The sequence below is a fragment of the Octopus sinensis genome, unplaced genomic scaffold (assembly GCF_006345805.1).
Source record: "Octopus sinensis unplaced genomic scaffold, ASM634580v1 Contig17324, whole genome shotgun sequence".
In the NCBI taxonomy this organism is placed as follows: domain Eukaryota; kingdom Metazoa; phylum Mollusca; class Cephalopoda; order Octopoda; family Octopodidae; genus Octopus; species Octopus sinensis.
In genome coordinates, this window is record NW_021834972.1 from 5,001 (window position 1) to 22,500 (window position 17,500).

Below are 17,500 nucleotides of genomic sequence, written 5' to 3' on the forward strand. Positions count from 1 at the left end.
TAATTAACTTGTTATTTTAATTAGAAATCCCATTTTTCCCAACTCTTTTCTTTGTTCGTAAGTTTGGTATAATTATGTTTATACGTGCATATATAATAAAAACACATACACACTCACACACACAATACATATATCTCTACATGTATTTATATGTACACAAATTATAGATATGCATGAATATTATATATATATATATATATATCTATGTATATATATATATGTATATATATAATAATATATATATATATATATTATATTATATAATATATATATATATATATATATATTATATATATATAATTATATATATATATATATATATATATAATATATATATATAATATTAATAATATAAGGGTAAATAATTATCAATTTTAAAAATTAATAATTATTACCGAGCAGTTTCGGTATGGAAATATAACCATTATCGGTAGGAACTTTTACAAAAAGTTCTTTACATATATATATATATATATATATATTATATATTAAATCTATAGATATATATAAATATTATATATAAATATATAGTTTATATAATTATTATATATAAATGTATATATATATATATATATAAATATATATATATGCATTGTTTATTAGTTTCATCAGAATTCATTAATAAAATAGAAAAACTCAATTAAGCAATTACAATTACAATAATTAATTGTCAAACATAAATAATAGTAAAAAAAATCAAATTATTGATTTTGCACACAATTATATCGTTAGCTGTTAAAAACATATATATATTTCTCTGCATGTGTGTGAGTGTGTGTGTGCGTGTGTGTGAAAGAAAAAGAGAGAAAGGGGGAGGGAGAGAGAGAGTATGTATGTATTAACGGCTGTGTTTACATAAACAAAAACATAAACAAAAACACAAAATACAAGAGGTCCATTTGCATGGGGCACGAAATAATTAGCTACTTCTTCCCGGAGAACCCGTGTTACCTATTAATTACCGAAGGACTTTGGGAGCAAATTTAGTTCGATTTTCTTAAATTAAGTACGATAAAACGATAAATAATACTGTTATATTATTCATTTGCTTGCTTTTCTCCGTTTTTCCTTCCGATTTCTGGGTCGTTTTCATTCTTTTCTTCTTTTGACAAGATTTAATTAACGATGAATTTTATGCATAAAGACACAAAATTAAAATTTACATGAAGGATTCTACATTGAAAGCAGGCAATGTAGAGCATGTGCGTGCGTGTGTGTGTGTGTGTGTGTTTGTGTGAGTGTATGTGTGTGTGCGTGCATGTGTATGTATATGTGTGTGTATGTGTGTGTATGCATGTGTATGTGTGTGTTTTGAGGAGTTCTTTTGCTGAAGGTCTCTATCAATTCTGTCAGCGTTTTCTCTGTTTGAAGCAGATCGAGAAAAGTTGCAGTATTTGGTTAAATGAATCGCATATCTTAACTCCTTGTTGTATTTTTTTTCTATCCTTTCAGTGCGTCTCAAATACTAAGCTCAGGCTGGAGCATTTATTTGTGCGTTGAATGTTTACTGTCTTTCATTTCGTCTTTAGATTTTCTATCGTTTCTGTGTACATCTAAAAGAGAATACATTTTTACGATTTTTATAACTTGACTTAGACGTTAGAGAGCGACCGTGCAGGGACACTACTCTGAAAGGGTTTTGGCCGAGCAAAACGAACGCAGTACTTGCGTTCCACGTTTTCTGGGTTTTTTTTTTCCTTAATTCTGATACTTATTGTATCAATTTCATTTTTTGGACAGCCGGTTTACAGGAGGCCTAAAGAAACCAACACCGGTTGTCAGGCATTATAGTGAAGTGATAACACAGAAAGAGGACAAACGCAGAAAGACATACGTAAAGACAGATATAAAATTTCATACATGTGTGTGTGTGTGTGTGTGTGTGTGTGTGTGTGTGTGTGTGTGTGTGTGTGTGTGTGTGTGTGTGTGTGTGTGTGTGTTGGGGTGTGTGCATATGATATGTGTATATACAAAAACAGGTGAACTGATACAGAAATAGATATGCATACGCATACGTTTACTTATATAATATTATACATGCATGTAAACATATCTATGTATATACACATATATATATATACACACACATATATATACATATAAATGTACATAAATACATTATATATATATATATATACATACGCATATATATATTAAATATATATGTAGGTATATATATATATATATATATATATATATATATATATATATATATATATATATATATATATATAATACAAAATGGGACAAGAATGCAAAACATCCGGACAACTAAGTGATAAAAAAGGGACAACAACATCTAGTTGTCCGGATGTTTTGCGTTCTTGTCCCATTTTGTATTTTATATATATATATATATATTTATTATATATATATATAAATATTACATATGTATATATATACATATATATGTATATATATATATGTATATATGTATATATGTATAGTTATATAATATATATGTATATATATATATATGTATATATATATATATATATATATATATATATATATATATATATATATACATATATATAATACATTATATATATATATGTATATATATATATGTATATATATATATATATATATATATATATATATATATATATAATTATATATAATATATATATATATATTATATATATAATATATATATATATATACATACATATGTGATCATGAAGATTGTCAGTAATGAGTTTCGCTGCATGGCTCTTCCACATCATGTATATACTTCTACATAGGTTTTACTGTAAAATATACACTCATATATGTTAAACATCCATGGCATTACTATATATACACACGTATACATGAATGCACGGCTGCATATATGTACGTACTTTATGTATAAGCGCAGTATAATTTGCGTGAGTGAGTTTATGCTAAATACCGTTCGTTTTTCTTGTTTGTCTGTTATTGGTTTTGTTTTGCTTTGTTTTTTGCTTTTGTTGTTTTTTTTTTGGGGGGGGGTGTAGTTCATACCAAAGGTTTCTTCTTTTACGGAGAGAATTATTGTCGCAGTTTGTGGATGATTATGAAAAATGATTATGATAATGTCGATTAGAAGAAGGGAGAACGTTGGATTAGGAATAGAAGAAGCTTGTTATGAGTTCGGTTAAGGTTCTTCGTTGTTTCTATTCCTTAAAGTCTGATAGAATCATACACAGGGTTAGTGGCTCCCCATGAATCTCTTTGTGAGTCATCTAGAAGCGGTGCATAAGCTATTTCATTGTTTTGTGGCAAAGGACTCTGCTGCGGCGATTCTTCATCTGTCGCTTGATCAGTATCTTCTTGGCCAAGTTGACTGCCATCGTTGTCAGCAACAACCCACGTCATTTCTTCATCATTTGGTTTATCTGAAGAATCGGAATGGTTATCGTCGTCATCGTTGTTGCCATCATTGTCAATATGGTCGACGTATGAAAGACCATCCGTCTGGTTATCGTCTTGGCCATCGCTGTCAGGTTTCAACAAATTGTCGTCATCAGCAAAACTGACGCTATTATTCTTGCCTAAATCAGCAAATGTCATGGTTACTGGAACTTCTAAAGATTGTTGAGATGCTACATCTGTGTTTGCATCCGTATCTTCCTGAGTAGGAACGCTTTCCAAGGGATCAGGAGATGCCACCTCTGTGTTGTCAGGGATTCCCTCCATATCTTCCAGAGTAGGAACACTTTCCAAGTTGTCATATACTATAGTATGGATTGGAGGCTCTTCAGCTGGTAAAGAATCTCCAGCTGCGTTGTCGGGAATTCTTGGCTTAAGACTAGTATACAGGTTTTCATTTTCTATTTTTTCAACAACGTCGCTTTTCAGGGGAGGCACCTGCGACTCACTGTCGTAGTCTTCTTTTGGAAGATCACCGCTCTCTAGTAAGCCTGATAAATTTGCAGCATTGTTTTCAATGCCGTTCATCTTGGAAGAATTCTTCGAAAGATTGTCGTACTCTGCGATGGCTGACGGCTTCGTCGCTAAGTTCGCCTCACTATCACCGTCGTCGTTATCTCTTTGCTTTCGCCACCAACAATAACCCAAAATTATTACTACTATCAAAATTATTATTATGAACAGCAACACTCCGACGGCACCGAAAAACTCGCCATTTGAATAGGGATTCTGAAAAATATAGAAAAAAATTAATTAATAATTAGCAGTGGAGTAGCAACAGCAATATAGTGGTGAAAATAGTAGTAGTAGTAGTAGTAGCAGTAGTAGTAGTAGTAGTAGTAGTAGTAGTAGTAGTAGTAGTAGTAGTAGTAGTAGTAGTAGTAGTAGTAGTAGTAGCAGCAGCAGCAGTCATTGCTGCTGCTGTAGTAGAGATTTGCGCATATTTAAGTGACTGTACTGCATACTGCATACATACATACATATATATGTATGTATATACACACACACATATACATTCTGTATACATATATAGGTAAAGCAGTGGCTGTGTGGTAAGTAGTTTTGCTTACCAACCACATGGTTCCGGGTTTATTCCCACTGCGCGGCACCTTGGGCAAGTGTCTTCTACTCGGGCCGACCAAAGCCTTGTGAGTGCATTTGGTAAACGGGAACTGAAAGAAGCTTGTCGTATATATATATATATATATATATATATATATATATATATATATATATATGTATGTATGTATGTGTGTGTATATGTTTGTGTGTCTGTGTTTCTCCCTTCAACATAACTTGACAACCGATGCTGGTGTCTTTCCGTCCCCGTAACTTAGCGGCTCGGCAAAACAGACCGATAGAATGAGTACTAGGCTTACAAAGAATAAGTCCTGGGGTCGATTTGCTCGACTAAAGGCGGTGCTCCAGCATGGGCACACTCAAATGACTGAAACAAGTAAAAGAGTAAAGGGTAAAGAGTATATGTATCAATTATACGTGCGTGTGGTGGGGGTGTTTCTCTGTATGTATGTACGAGCATCCGTGTTTGTGTATCTGTAGAGGATGCACTGATCTTATCTATCTATATTCGATATGGATGGAAGCACTCCGTCGGTTACGACGACGAGGGTTCCGGTTGATCCGAATCAACGGAACAGCCTGCTCGTGAAATTAACGTGTAAGTGGCTGAGCACTCCACAGACACGTGCACCCTTAACGTAGTTCTCGGGGATATTCAGCGTGTCACAGAGAGTGACAAGGCCGGAAGAAAGAGTGAGAGAAAGTTGTGGTGAAAGAGTACAGCAGGGATCACCACCATCCCCTGCCGGAGCCTCGTGGAGCTTTTGGGTGTTTTCGCTCAATAAACACTCACGGTCTGGGAATCGAAACCGCGAGTCCGCTGCCCTAACCACTGGGCCATTGCGCCTCCACATATTCGATATAAAGATCCCAGTTAATTATTTCAGAAATGAGTACGGATCATCGAGGTAAAAATCGTGTTAGTCTTTTTTAGACCTCCGATCATTTGCTGGCGTAAGTTCTTAGTCTGCCTCGTTGAACATATATAACAAACTACTACAAAATAAGTTACCACAATATGAAACAAAGGATAGCATGCAGCATGCTATGCAACGGCGGTACATAAGTGTACACTTATATCAAGCAATATGTTCCGTTGCGTGTGCGATACGTGGGTTATGGGTTAGTCGTGTTTTGTGATTTTTTTAAATATTCTTTCGTCAGTTCTAGTTTCACTTTCAAATGTTGTGCTCAATGAATGATTTGTGCAACATAAAACTTAGCCGCAATGGACCACACACACACACACACACACACGCGTATGTGTGTGTGTATGTGCATGTATATATATATATATATTATTTTATAGAAGGAGCTTCTACAGGACTAGAACTGTTTCATTCAGAGCTTCCTGAAGCTCCTTCTATAAAATAAATTACTTTACTCTGCTATGTATTGAGTACCTTATTTACTGTGGTTAACCCCGACTCTACCCGGGACCTACATATATATATATATTATATATATATATATATATATAATATATATATATATATATATATGTATACACCCTTTCACAACTAAGTGATATGTTGCACACATCATATAATGTATACATGTTGCAAATGTGAAGCTGCTGTGATACATATTATTAAGGCTTTTCGGTGCAATTTTTAAACAAAAAGGTTTTAATTGTCTAAATTGACATGTAGGATTAGGTGGCGAGAAAGTGAGTGAAGGAGAGAGAGAGACCAATATACATCGGCCGGACAGACAGACAGACGGACAGACAGACAGACAGACAGACAGACAGACAGACAGACAGACAGACAGATAGATAGATAGATAGATAGATAGATAGATAGATAGATAGATAGATAAATAGATGGATAGATAGATAGATAGATAGATAGATAGATAGATAGATAGATAGATAGATAGATAGATAGATAGATAGATAGATAGATAGACAGAAAGACAGACAGACAGACAGACAGACAGATAGATAGATAGATAGATAGATAGATAGATAGATAGATAGATAGATAGATAGATAGATAGATGCACAGGCATACAGGCAGATAGACAGAGAATGAGACAGGTTAAAAAATAGATGTCGGTGGTACGTGAGGAAGTCAAAGACATGCATTTTCCTACATTTATGATGGTGGTCCACTGACGACTGTAACCGCACTTGAGAAACAGTCAATGGATTTAGTCGGTGAAATTCTGCCATATATATATTAAGGGCATTACTACACATAAATGCCTCACGCTTTTAGGGGCTCTTAAAGTCAAAACTACTATAATAAACACCTTTTACCAAACGCGAGTGAATGCAACTCTCGAAGCGAGCATCTTAAAACACAGATACGGGATACATTTGGTGTTCGTCTGGTATGTTGGGTTTTTTTTTCATTTTTTTAATGTGTCTTGATTATGCTGCACTGACGATTAAAAAGTGAATTTTGTGCACTAATTATAAAATCATACGATCTGCGGCTGAATCTGTTTTTAAGATGCTCGCTTCGAGAGAGGCATTCCCTCGCCATCGGTAAAATATGTTTATTATGATAGTTTTAACTTTAAGAGTCCCTCGTAGCGTGAGGCATTTATGTATAGCAGTGCCCTTAATGTAAATAAATATATTTTTAAAGGGAATAATTAATAATTTTTCCCTTATAAGGTTTTTCACGCTGATTACTTAATAAATTCTTATAAAGATTTTATCCTATATCAAAATTTCATATGTATATATATATATATATATACAGTGTTTTGTGCATCATGCTTGTTTTGTCATTCTTCTATTTTGCTGTCTACCAGTGCTAATATTTGGTGAACTTCAGTGAACTTTGGAAGAATTTTGGTGAAGTTTAAGGCGGTGAAAATATAATTGAAAAGGATCATACTCGTTTCGTTTCGTCATTTTGCTTCAGGGGTCTCTCACAGGTTCACGTAGTTTCCTTTTCGGCCTCGCAATAAATAGCAGATTTATTTATATTTTTTTTTTATGCGTATTGGTTTCTTTAAGAATTTGCAGATACATTACCAGAATTTTGGAAATGATATTATATAATTACAAGCAAAATACTCTGGCTGTGTGTATATATACGTGCATATGTATATATATATGTATATATATATATATATATATATAACTTGTATATAATATATAATGTATAATAATATATATATACTAGATATATGTGTGTATACATACATATATGCACACACACATATGTATATGTATGTATATATATATATATATATATATATATGTATTTATATATATATATATCTATATATATATATATATATATATATATATATATATATATATATATATGTATGTATGTATGTATGTATGTATGTATGCATGTATGTATATATATATGTATATATAAAAATGTGGATTATGAACACAAATATGCGTAATGTTAACGGTTTCATTCTCGTTTCTTGTTGGGTTTTTTTTTCTGGAGTGTTTTCTTTTTTGGTGGGGGGCGGATTTTCATCCTTCCGTTTTCATTGTTCCTCTTCTCTGAATTAATATGTGCAGATATAGGATCAAAAGAGCGCGGAATGTCTTCAAAAGTATCACATATGGTATCGGCAGATTCATAGGCCGTAACAATAGCAATAATTACAACCACCTGAAGTATTCCATAGATTAATTGTCACCTTGATTACTAAAGCCTTCTTGCAGACAGGATCAATAGGTTACCTGAAAGCTGATAGAATCGCTAACAAATTGGACAACGTGCTTAACGTCATTTCGTCCGGCTTTACGGCCTGGGTTGAAATTCTGCTGAGGTCAAGTTTGTCTTTCATCCTTTCGGGGTCGACGAAGTAAATACCATTTGAGTACTGGAGTCGATGTAATCGACTAGCCCTCTCCCCTAAAATTCCAGGTCTTGGAATGCTGCCTTTAGTACAAATTGTATTAATTTTATAAACGTATGGCATTTTTGTATAGTGATCTGCCGATTCTTTTGCCTGCCAACCTAATAAGTCTTTTCTGAAAATTCAATAGAAAGTCAGAAATTTTAGAGGAAAGGTAGGTTGATTACATCGACCACAGTACTTGACCGGTAATTTATTTTATTGGCTCCGAAAGGATGAAAGGTAAAGTCGACCACGGTGGAATTTGAACTCAGAAGGTGAAGACGGAAAAATACGCTCCTAGTCTTGTCCAGCGCATTAAGGATTCTGGTCGCTCTTCGCCTTCTTCATAATGGTTTCAAATTTTGGCACAAAGCCAACAATTTCAGGGGAGGATGAAGTCGATTACGTTGACCCCAGTGTTCAACTGGTACGTATTTTAGCGACCCCGAACGGATGAAAGGGCAAGTCGACCTCAGCAACAAAATACTGCTAAGCATTTCGCCCGGCGTGCTAACGATTCTGCCAGCTCATCACAATATAATGATTTCTAATAACACTTTTTACTATTGTTTGAATCTTTGATGCCAGCAGATGGGGAAGATTCGAGATTCACAAATTCGGTTGATTCTTCTTCTCCATATTAGAGGGCAATAACAAGCCTGTTTTTAACGCCAGATATGAGAAAGCAGCAAACTGTCCATGCACAACTATCTGCCAAGCGCAACAGGAATATCCAGTCTTTCCGTGCGAGATAAATATATAACTATAATCTGTTAATGATTTCGATTATTCTGACAGCCTACAAGACAGGCATGGCTGTGTGATGAAGAAGTTCGCTTCGAAACTACTTGGCTTGAAGTTCAATCTTAGAGTGCAGTACCTTGTGTATATTTCATCTACCATAGTTCCAAGTGGAGCAAAGTTGTGAGATCGAAATTCAGTGGAAGGAAACCATGTGGATTCCTGCCGGAGAGAACGTCTCTGATTCATCACCCAGTTTAATACCATCTTCTGATCCCTAGATGCCTTTAGCAGGGACAACTGTATAGCAAACGCTTGGGCCAGATTGCCACTCTGGGCATAATTTTCCCTCTGTTCCTTTACTCAATTATGGAACCCTTATGATAGGTTATGTATTTTATCTGTCCGCTGATTAAGTCCTTTGAAATAAATCGCGAGAGGGGGTTTAAATCAATTCATGGTAATCGATGAAATACATTGCATCTTTATATTGTTGTTGTCATTGTTGCTTAGCCCCGGTGAACTATGACCGAACAAGCTATTGATCAAAAGTGTTCCAGCATCGAAGGAAATTGTCAACCCCTTTTATTCTACGGTTCAATAAAGTATCGCGCAGTTCGATAAATGATCAGTTCTCATTCCAAATTTCCGTTAAAATAAAAGTAAAACGCTTCTTACAATTTATTGAAATATCGCTCAAGGTTAAATATGTCCGACTTGCTTCGTTCAGAACATACGTTCAATATACACTGCTGACCTTTAGACTAACGTTCTTCTTTGCTGCCTTCTCGTCTCCTTGTATTTCATTGGTAGAATCTGACCGACGATTCTGCGCATAGCTGTTTGTGAAGCTTCTTACAACTGCATCCGTTTGCTGAACCTGGTAACCGTAGTTCAGGTCGTTTAGAACTGGCAGGAACGTAAATGGCATATGCCCCACATTCACATAGTAAGAGGTGGATTTAGGGCGGCGTGAATCTTCACTTAAACGACTAGAAAGGAGAAAGTTATCGTCAATGCTGGTCTGTTGTTCTTCGTGGTGTTGTTGGTAATGTTGTTGCTGCTGTTGCTGCTGCTGCTGCTGCTTATGATGCTGATGAGGTGGGAAATTATGTTGATGTTGATTGTAACTGTGATGGTGATGATGGTGATTATGAGGTCTGTGGTGTCTATTGCGATCATGATGATGAGAACAGCGATGAGTAACCTCTTTACTTCTATCACCTTGTAAATCCTCACCCCCACAGTCACCACCATTGTCACCATCAGCATCAGCATCATCATCATCATCGACGACGTCGCCGTCGTCATCAGCATCGTTGTCATCCTTTTCATCTTTCTTCTCAATATTACCATCATCATCATTATCACCACCACCAACAATACAATCCTCATGATCATCGTTTTTATCATCATCATCGTCATCATCATCATCATCATCATCGTCTTTTTCGTAAATGGCGTCGTCTTCGTCCGATCGGTAGAATGCTGAGGTCCCTTGAATAAATAAGTTATCGAACTCCTTCTGTTTTCCATGAGATTCATCGAAGAACAACGGTGCACAAACTGATTCACTCGAAGAAAATGTCAACGAGTCGTTATCGTCAGCAAAAATGGAATCAAGGAGGTCCAAAGAGTCGATCGTTTCGCGATCGGTGTTGACTGGACGAGGAAGTGTCGAAGAGTTCTCCATGGTAAATTCTTCTGCGATAGATCGATTCGTATCAGTCCCGTGATTAAAAGAACTACAATCTTCATACTTCAACAGTTCCACCGAACTCTCAAGAAAGGATTTCTTTTTACAGGAACCGTCGATTATTTCCTTTGTATCGTTGAGTATCGAAACCGTTCCATCTCCGTCTTCGTTTATTTTATGTTTTCTGGATCTAACTTTCGATGGCTGTTTCGGTATGGGCATCTTTTCCATGCCATTTGTTTCTGATAAATGTAATTCGCTTTGGCAAAGTTCACCTCGATCTTCAGGACGAGACAAACTTGTTTGAGGTACCTGTTCTTGTTCTTTTCGACGATGGTCCGAAGATATCAGTCCACGTGACCCATCACTTCCGCTTGGCTCTCTATCAGGCGGATGTCTTTGTAATTTTTTATGATTCCGACATTGTATCGTGCTCTCCGCAGAAAGAATTTTCTGCGGGGCTGAAATAATTTTCTGCGGAGCTGAAAGAATTTTCTGCGGAGCTGCTAATGTTCTTGCTTTTGTTGTTGTAGACTCTGTCGCTATTGTCATTATCGTCACCGTTGTTGTTGTTGTTGTTGCTGTCATTGCCGCTGTCGTGACTGTTGATGGTGGGGACGTGGGTATAGATGATAAAACAGTTAATGCTGGAGATGATCCCGAAGACATTGGCAGCAAAGGTGTTTGCGATAACGCGCATACAGGTAACAGCAGAAGCTGCGATGGCGACAAGGCTGGCGAAAGTGTTGATGCTAGTGGCGGCGCCGGCGACGGTAGTGGTGTTGGTGGCGGCGGCGGCGGTGGTGGTGGTGGTGGTGGTGGCGGTTGTGGTCGTAGCGATGGTCGTGGCCGTTCACTCCTCGTCGGTGCTGTTGGCGTTACGGATAATTCAAGATGGTGGAAAGTGACGGGCAGGTATTCTTCGATGTTCGTTCTTTGGTAGAGTGGCGCGTCCACCATAAACTGACCGTAGGAAGTGACATGACCGGAGTGGTAATAGAAAATATTTGATGACGACGAGGATGACGAGATGGAAGACGATGGCGACGACGTCGACATTGGTATTGATGATGATGATGGTGATGACGATGACTTAGACGGTGGTGGCGGTGGCGGTGGTGGTGGTGTTGGAGGTAGTGGTGAAGATCTTAACCTTAGTTGCCGCTGTTCTGTCCGTGGTAGTGATGAAAACGCTGATGGAGTCGAAACAGTAGCTTCTTCGGGCAAAGTAGTAGTAGTAGTAGTAGTAGTAGTAGTAGTAGTAGTAGTAGTAGTAGTAGTAGTAGTAGTAGTAGTAGTAGCAGCAGCAGCAGCAGCAGCAGCAGCAGCAGCAGTAGCGGCGTTGGCAGTGAGAGTGGTGGAGGCAGCGACAGTGGTAGAATTCTGAGATGACGAAATCGTTGTTTCCCGGAGTGATTCGGGGTGGTCCTTCGTAGCCCTGAATTTCTTGAGGTGTCTAGTATCGAAACTGGGTGTCGGGTAAAAAGCCAGAGAGGAATCCTCCCCCGTTAGTCCCAATGATTTCTGCCATTCGAAATAATTAGGAGAAATGCGTTTATCCATTTTGTTTCTTTCGGTGGAAATATCAGTGAAATTGCTGGTCATTCCCAGAACGTCTTCAATATCCAGCGTAGAAGACAAGTTCTCCAAAGTTTCGCTTCTTTGCTGTTTCTGAAGTTTTTTCAATTGTCTTTGTTGTTCTGCATATTTTAATATCAACTCTAGCTTTGCTCTCGCAATTAAATCAGCTTCAAGGCAGGAACTCCTCAAAAACGGTTCTAAATAACCATCATCACATCTGCTACTGTAAGACTTTGAAGCGTAAAGATTGTCAGATTCGGGGACGTTAACACAACTTGTTTTCGGAGTGTTTGTCGACTCTGCAAGGGATTTTACTCGTGGTGTCCTAGCGTTTGGCGATCGTGACATATTTATATAATGCGGATCGGTATGGTGACTCAAATTATCCGGACATAAAGTTGGTCTATATTTTTTCAACTTCCTCTTCACTTCATTAATGAGGATATCATTGCTGTTATTATTACCCATGCTGTTTTTGTGTCTGTTGTTGTTGTTATTGTCATCACCGTCAACATTATCGATTTCTTTGGTGGTTCTCGTTGCTGGTTGACACGGAATGCCATATGAGGTCTGTACAGTTGGCGGCATTTTTGGCGGCCATGTATCTTCGTAAGACGACGACAATGTTGTTGAAGAATGATCTACGTCGACGGCTAAAGGTAGCAGCGCTTCATCAGAGTTTCTGTTACTACTATATCGTGTCCGATCGAGCGACATTGAAATTCGTTTCGACAAAATTTCTTCTTTCTTCGCAAGAAGAGAACTTTTATTATAGACATTGAGAGATTGATTCAGGCGGTCGTTTCGTTTCTGAAAAGACGGGGAACTTACTCGTTCAATATTTGGTTCCATAATCCATGTTCTTGGGGGAACAGAAGGTGGCCTCTCTTTAATACCAGAACAGTCATCTAATGTCACTCTGCACTTGGTTGGTAATCGGGACACAGTACTTGCATTCTCTTGCTCTGTCTTTGGTGACTCAGCTCTCTCGATGCCGGGGAGTTTCCTAATTGTGTTTCCGGGAGAATATCTTTTTAATCTATGGTTCAACTTTGAAGCAGAACTCTGTCTAACTGTCTCAGGTGAACGTTTAAATGACCTTCCTTCGCTTCTCTTCAAAGATCTTCTATCACCGAACATACCTTCGTTATTTCTGTCATTTCTATTATTGCTGTTGTAGCCATATTTACTTTTTCTGTTGATTTCCTTATTAAATCTTGCTTTTCTTCTGCGTAGTTTCTCTGATTCCAATGGGGTTTTGACGGCCATTGACGGTAGACATAAAGTTTCGGTCTCGTTATTGGAAGTTCGATCTGATGTGAGTTGCTGACGTAGTTCTTGCAACTCTGATTTTCCATACCGGTTTCTTGTGGGCGGACGTTCGATTTCAACTATTACTTCGTTACTTTGAATAAAACTGTTGTTCTTAGCAGGCCTTTCGTCTGATTTCTGCAATGGGGGTCTTTTGGGAACTTCCAAATGTACAGGGGTCAATGAACGAGTGAGTCGAGGTGGAGCACCAAAAGTGTCGCTTTCCTTTATATTCAAGGCTGGTCTTTTTGATTCGTTTTTAGAGGTGACCGATTTAATCACAAGTGAACCGTTATGGTCCTTACCTAAAGAAACTGACAGCTTCCCAGCTCCGTGTCGGCGCAACGGCGCCAAAGACGCAGCTTGCTGGTTTTTGTTCTTAGCATTGTCTGAAAAGATGTCTGTCGAATTGTTTTTAGCTACATTCGATAGGCCATTGAAAGAGTTTTGGAAAGGGAAGATGGGCATTAGTTTTCTAGCACGTATACACAGCACCAATAAACAAATAACAACTACAAGAAGAACAAGACCCATAATGGTTAAAATACAGAAGAAAATAACTACCGATACTGCGCCACCAAGTGTCGTCGTCGTTGGAACGAACTGAAATTAGAGAAAAGAAATAAATAGATATAAGCATATATATTAAAAGAAAAAGTATTTCTTGAATTAAAATAATATACAATTAATAATTCACACAAAGATTATAATTTTTAAGACCTTGAACATTAACTTTTGTTAAATATTTTCATTATGCATATCTATAGAACAAGATCCCCGTGTCCTAACTCTTAGGTGTTGGACTCGGAATTCCAAGTCCGTATGTTCGATTCTCTGACCGAGGTGCATTTTGCATCTTTGAGCAAGGCATTGCATCGTTCATCATCCAAATCAATCTATTCAGCTAGAAGGGAGCAGCACAAACAGCAGTTGGGGTTAAATTTGGGAAGGACCGGCTTCCGAATCAAAAGGGAAAAGTAACCAACGACAGCCGTTTCATTTTCCACTATAGAAATACCATTATGATAACCCTTGCTGCTCATGGACTCGAACTCACACAGTTAATACATACACACACACATATATACATACATATATATATGCATATATATACATGTATATATGTGTGTATATATATATATGCATATATATGTATATATGCATATATATGTATTTATACACATATATACATACATATTTATATATATACATAAAAACATATATATATATATATATATACATACAATATAAAATATATATACATATATATATATGTATATCTATATCTATCTATATATATATATATATACATATGTATATATATAATATATATATAATATATATATATATATATATATACATTATATATTATGTATGTATATATGTATGTATGTATGTATGTATAGGAGACTTGTACTCATCGCACAACAATTTTACACTTCATGTTTCGTCTTATATTGCTAAACTTCCAACGGTGCGGTCTGCGAGGGGGGGGGGCTGTAACGTAACATAAAGAACGCATCAATAATGATGCAGCGTTCGGTTTGATCACGTGTGCTGCTTTTTGAGGTGCATCTAAGGATCGCATTTGTGTGATATCATGTGCTGCGGAATACTGAAACATATGTAACATGAACTAAGGAATACGAAGTTCAAGCTCACGTTCTTTTCTCTTGTTTTATATACATATCAGCATCACGTTGATGCCATTAACCAAAATTACAGCATAGAATTTGTAAAAGCATATTATGAACAAGTTTATCATATTTCTTAATTAATTGCAATCAAATATCTTATACAATAATGTCTTTATATATATATATATATATGTATATATATATATATATTCTAGGGTGAAATAACAGCAGTAGCAACAACAACAACAACAACCACAACAACAACAACAGCAATTACAACAATGAGATTCCTCGTAAGGATTGTATGCCATGATTTCATAAACGGAAAATATATCTTTGAGGAGCTAAAAGAACGTTTCACAAATAAAAAAAAAACACACACACACAAGATTGAGTTATCCAACATAATTAAATTCTATATGCATGTATCACTAGAAATGAAGACATATTTTGATACAGATTTGTCTGGATTAGACTTTTTACTGGCTTTATAGAACAGAGCATGACTCAAGGGTAAAATGTGATTCTTAGATTTTCTAAATAAGAAACAAAATGAAAAGTGTCACATTCAATTATATTATCATCATTTATTTATACATACATATTACAATATATATTATATTATAAGTGTATATGTGTGTGCATGCGTGTGTGTAGGTGTGTTTGTGGGTAGGTGTGACCTATCAGATATTTATATATATGTAATTATAAATATCTAAATAAAAACTATACAGAAATATGTATATAATTCGGTAACATATATATATATATATATATATATTATATATATAATATATATATATATAATATATATTATATATATATATATATAATATATATGTTTATATATATATATATATATTTAATATAATATATATTATATATATATGTTTATATATATATATATATATATATATATATATAATATTTATAATAATATATATATATATGTTTATATATATATATATTATATTATATATATATGATATATATATATGTATGTGTGTGTGTGTATAGAAATACAGTTATACATAACCACATATAAGTATACATAACAAAGAATTTGAGTAATTTTTCAATACAATATTATTATCATTGTTTACACTATTTACATTTGACCGATATTTGCCCTCATCTTGTTTGATGTGAACACAACGTTTCGGCTGATATACCCTCCAGCCTTCATCAGGTGTCTTGGAGAAATTTCAAACCTTGGTTCTCATTCCTAAGGTATTTTTCGATGTTGTTATTAATACCTTAGGAATGAGAACCCAGGTTCAAAATTTCTCCTAGACACCCGATGAAGACTGGAGGTTATATCAACCGAAACGTTGTGTTAACAACAAGCAAGACGAGGACAAATATCCGTCCACTGTAAATAATGTAAATAATGTACATAATTCCTCATCTCTCAAATATAGAACTGTATCAATATATAATCAAACATATATATATATAATGATATATATATATATATATATAATATATATATATATAGACATTATATATATACATATATATATATATATATATATAATATATATATATATATATATAGATATATATATATATATATATATATATATATGTATATACATATATATAATATATAATATATATATATATATTATTATATATATATATATATTATTATATATGTATATATATATATATATATATATATATATAATTAATATATATATAATAATATATATATATATTATATATATATATGTATATATATATATATGTATATTATATATATATATATATATATATATATATTAATAGAAACATTTATATTTATTAGACATAATATATTATAAAAAGAACATTTAACAATATACCAATATTAACAAAATGTACAAAAAAATATTTACTGCACAAACAATTTTCAAAACAAGACTCAGTCATTAACGATAATATTTACATTCAAATTATTTGCAATAAATATGATTAATTAAAACAAAAGAAAAAGACGATGATTGCACATTGGAATATAGAGACATTGCGATATCAAAACCAAAGCGACAACAGGAAAATTTGTAATATTAGTAGAACTTCTTAATATTATTTAATATAATGTTATGAAATTCTATAAAGATGAGCATAAAAATAAGAAGTATTTTATCAAACGTAGACTATTCACAGGTGTGTATAAAGGTAGTTTTCAATGGCATTATTCTAATAGAAGATCTCACCTCCAGGTACCGGCAGGAGATAACAAGCA

At 34.8% G+C, this 17,500-nt stretch overlaps 2 protein-coding genes and 1 long non-coding RNA gene across 4 annotated transcripts in view; all 3 read right to left on the reverse strand.

The window, feature by feature from the left end:
* Nucleotides 1-2,132, reverse strand: part of LOC118761782 — a 6,338-nt gene extending 4,206 nt beyond the window's left edge. The window contains exon 1 of the long non-coding RNA XR_004997634.1: nt 1,149-2,132. This is a non-coding gene — a long non-coding RNA (uncharacterized LOC118761782). The remainder of the gene's footprint in view (nt 1-1,148) is intronic.
* Nucleotides 2,133-2,949: 817 nt separating this feature from the next.
* LOC115231076 (cell wall integrity and stress response component 2-like) overlaps nt 2,950-17,500 on the reverse strand; it is a gene marked incomplete at its 5' end in the record, with an annotated part of 40,642 nt that continues 26,091 nt past the window's right edge. The window contains 2 exons of the mRNA XM_036499933.1: nt 2,950-4,125; nt 14,198-14,236. Coding sequence (XP_036355826.1) covers nt 3,148-4,125; nt 14,198-14,236 — 1,017 coding nt within the window. The remainder of the gene's footprint in view (nt 4,126-14,197; nt 14,237-17,500) is intronic.
* On the reverse strand, nt 7,896-14,185 carry LOC118761781 (mucin-5AC-like). 2 transcript variants are annotated; one of them, XM_036499935.1, is made up of 2 exons: nt 11,234-14,185; nt 7,896-11,191 (listed from the first exon to the last, which is right to left on the reverse strand). In XM_036499935.1, exons 1-2 carry the CDS (start codon nt 14,165-14,167, stop codon nt 9,785-9,787), a joined length of 4,341 nt encoding a protein of 1,446 aa, XP_036355828.1. In that variant the 5' UTR covers nt 14,168-14,185; the 3' UTR covers nt 7,896-9,784. The 2 variants fall into 2 exon arrangements, with proteins under 2 accessions (XP_036355828.1, XP_036355827.1); XM_036499934.1 differs by having other exon boundaries at nt 7,896-10,447; nt 10,487-14,185.

Coding starts and splice junctions, on each gene's coding strand:
- LOC118761781 (XM_036499934.1), bottom strand. CDS start 14,167: ATGGGTCTTGTTCTTCTTGTAGTTGTTATTTGTTTATTGGTGCTGTGT. Junction 10,448..10,486: donor CCATTTACGAAAAAGACGAT/GATGATGATGAT, acceptor GATGATAAAAAC/GATGATCATGAGGATTGTAT.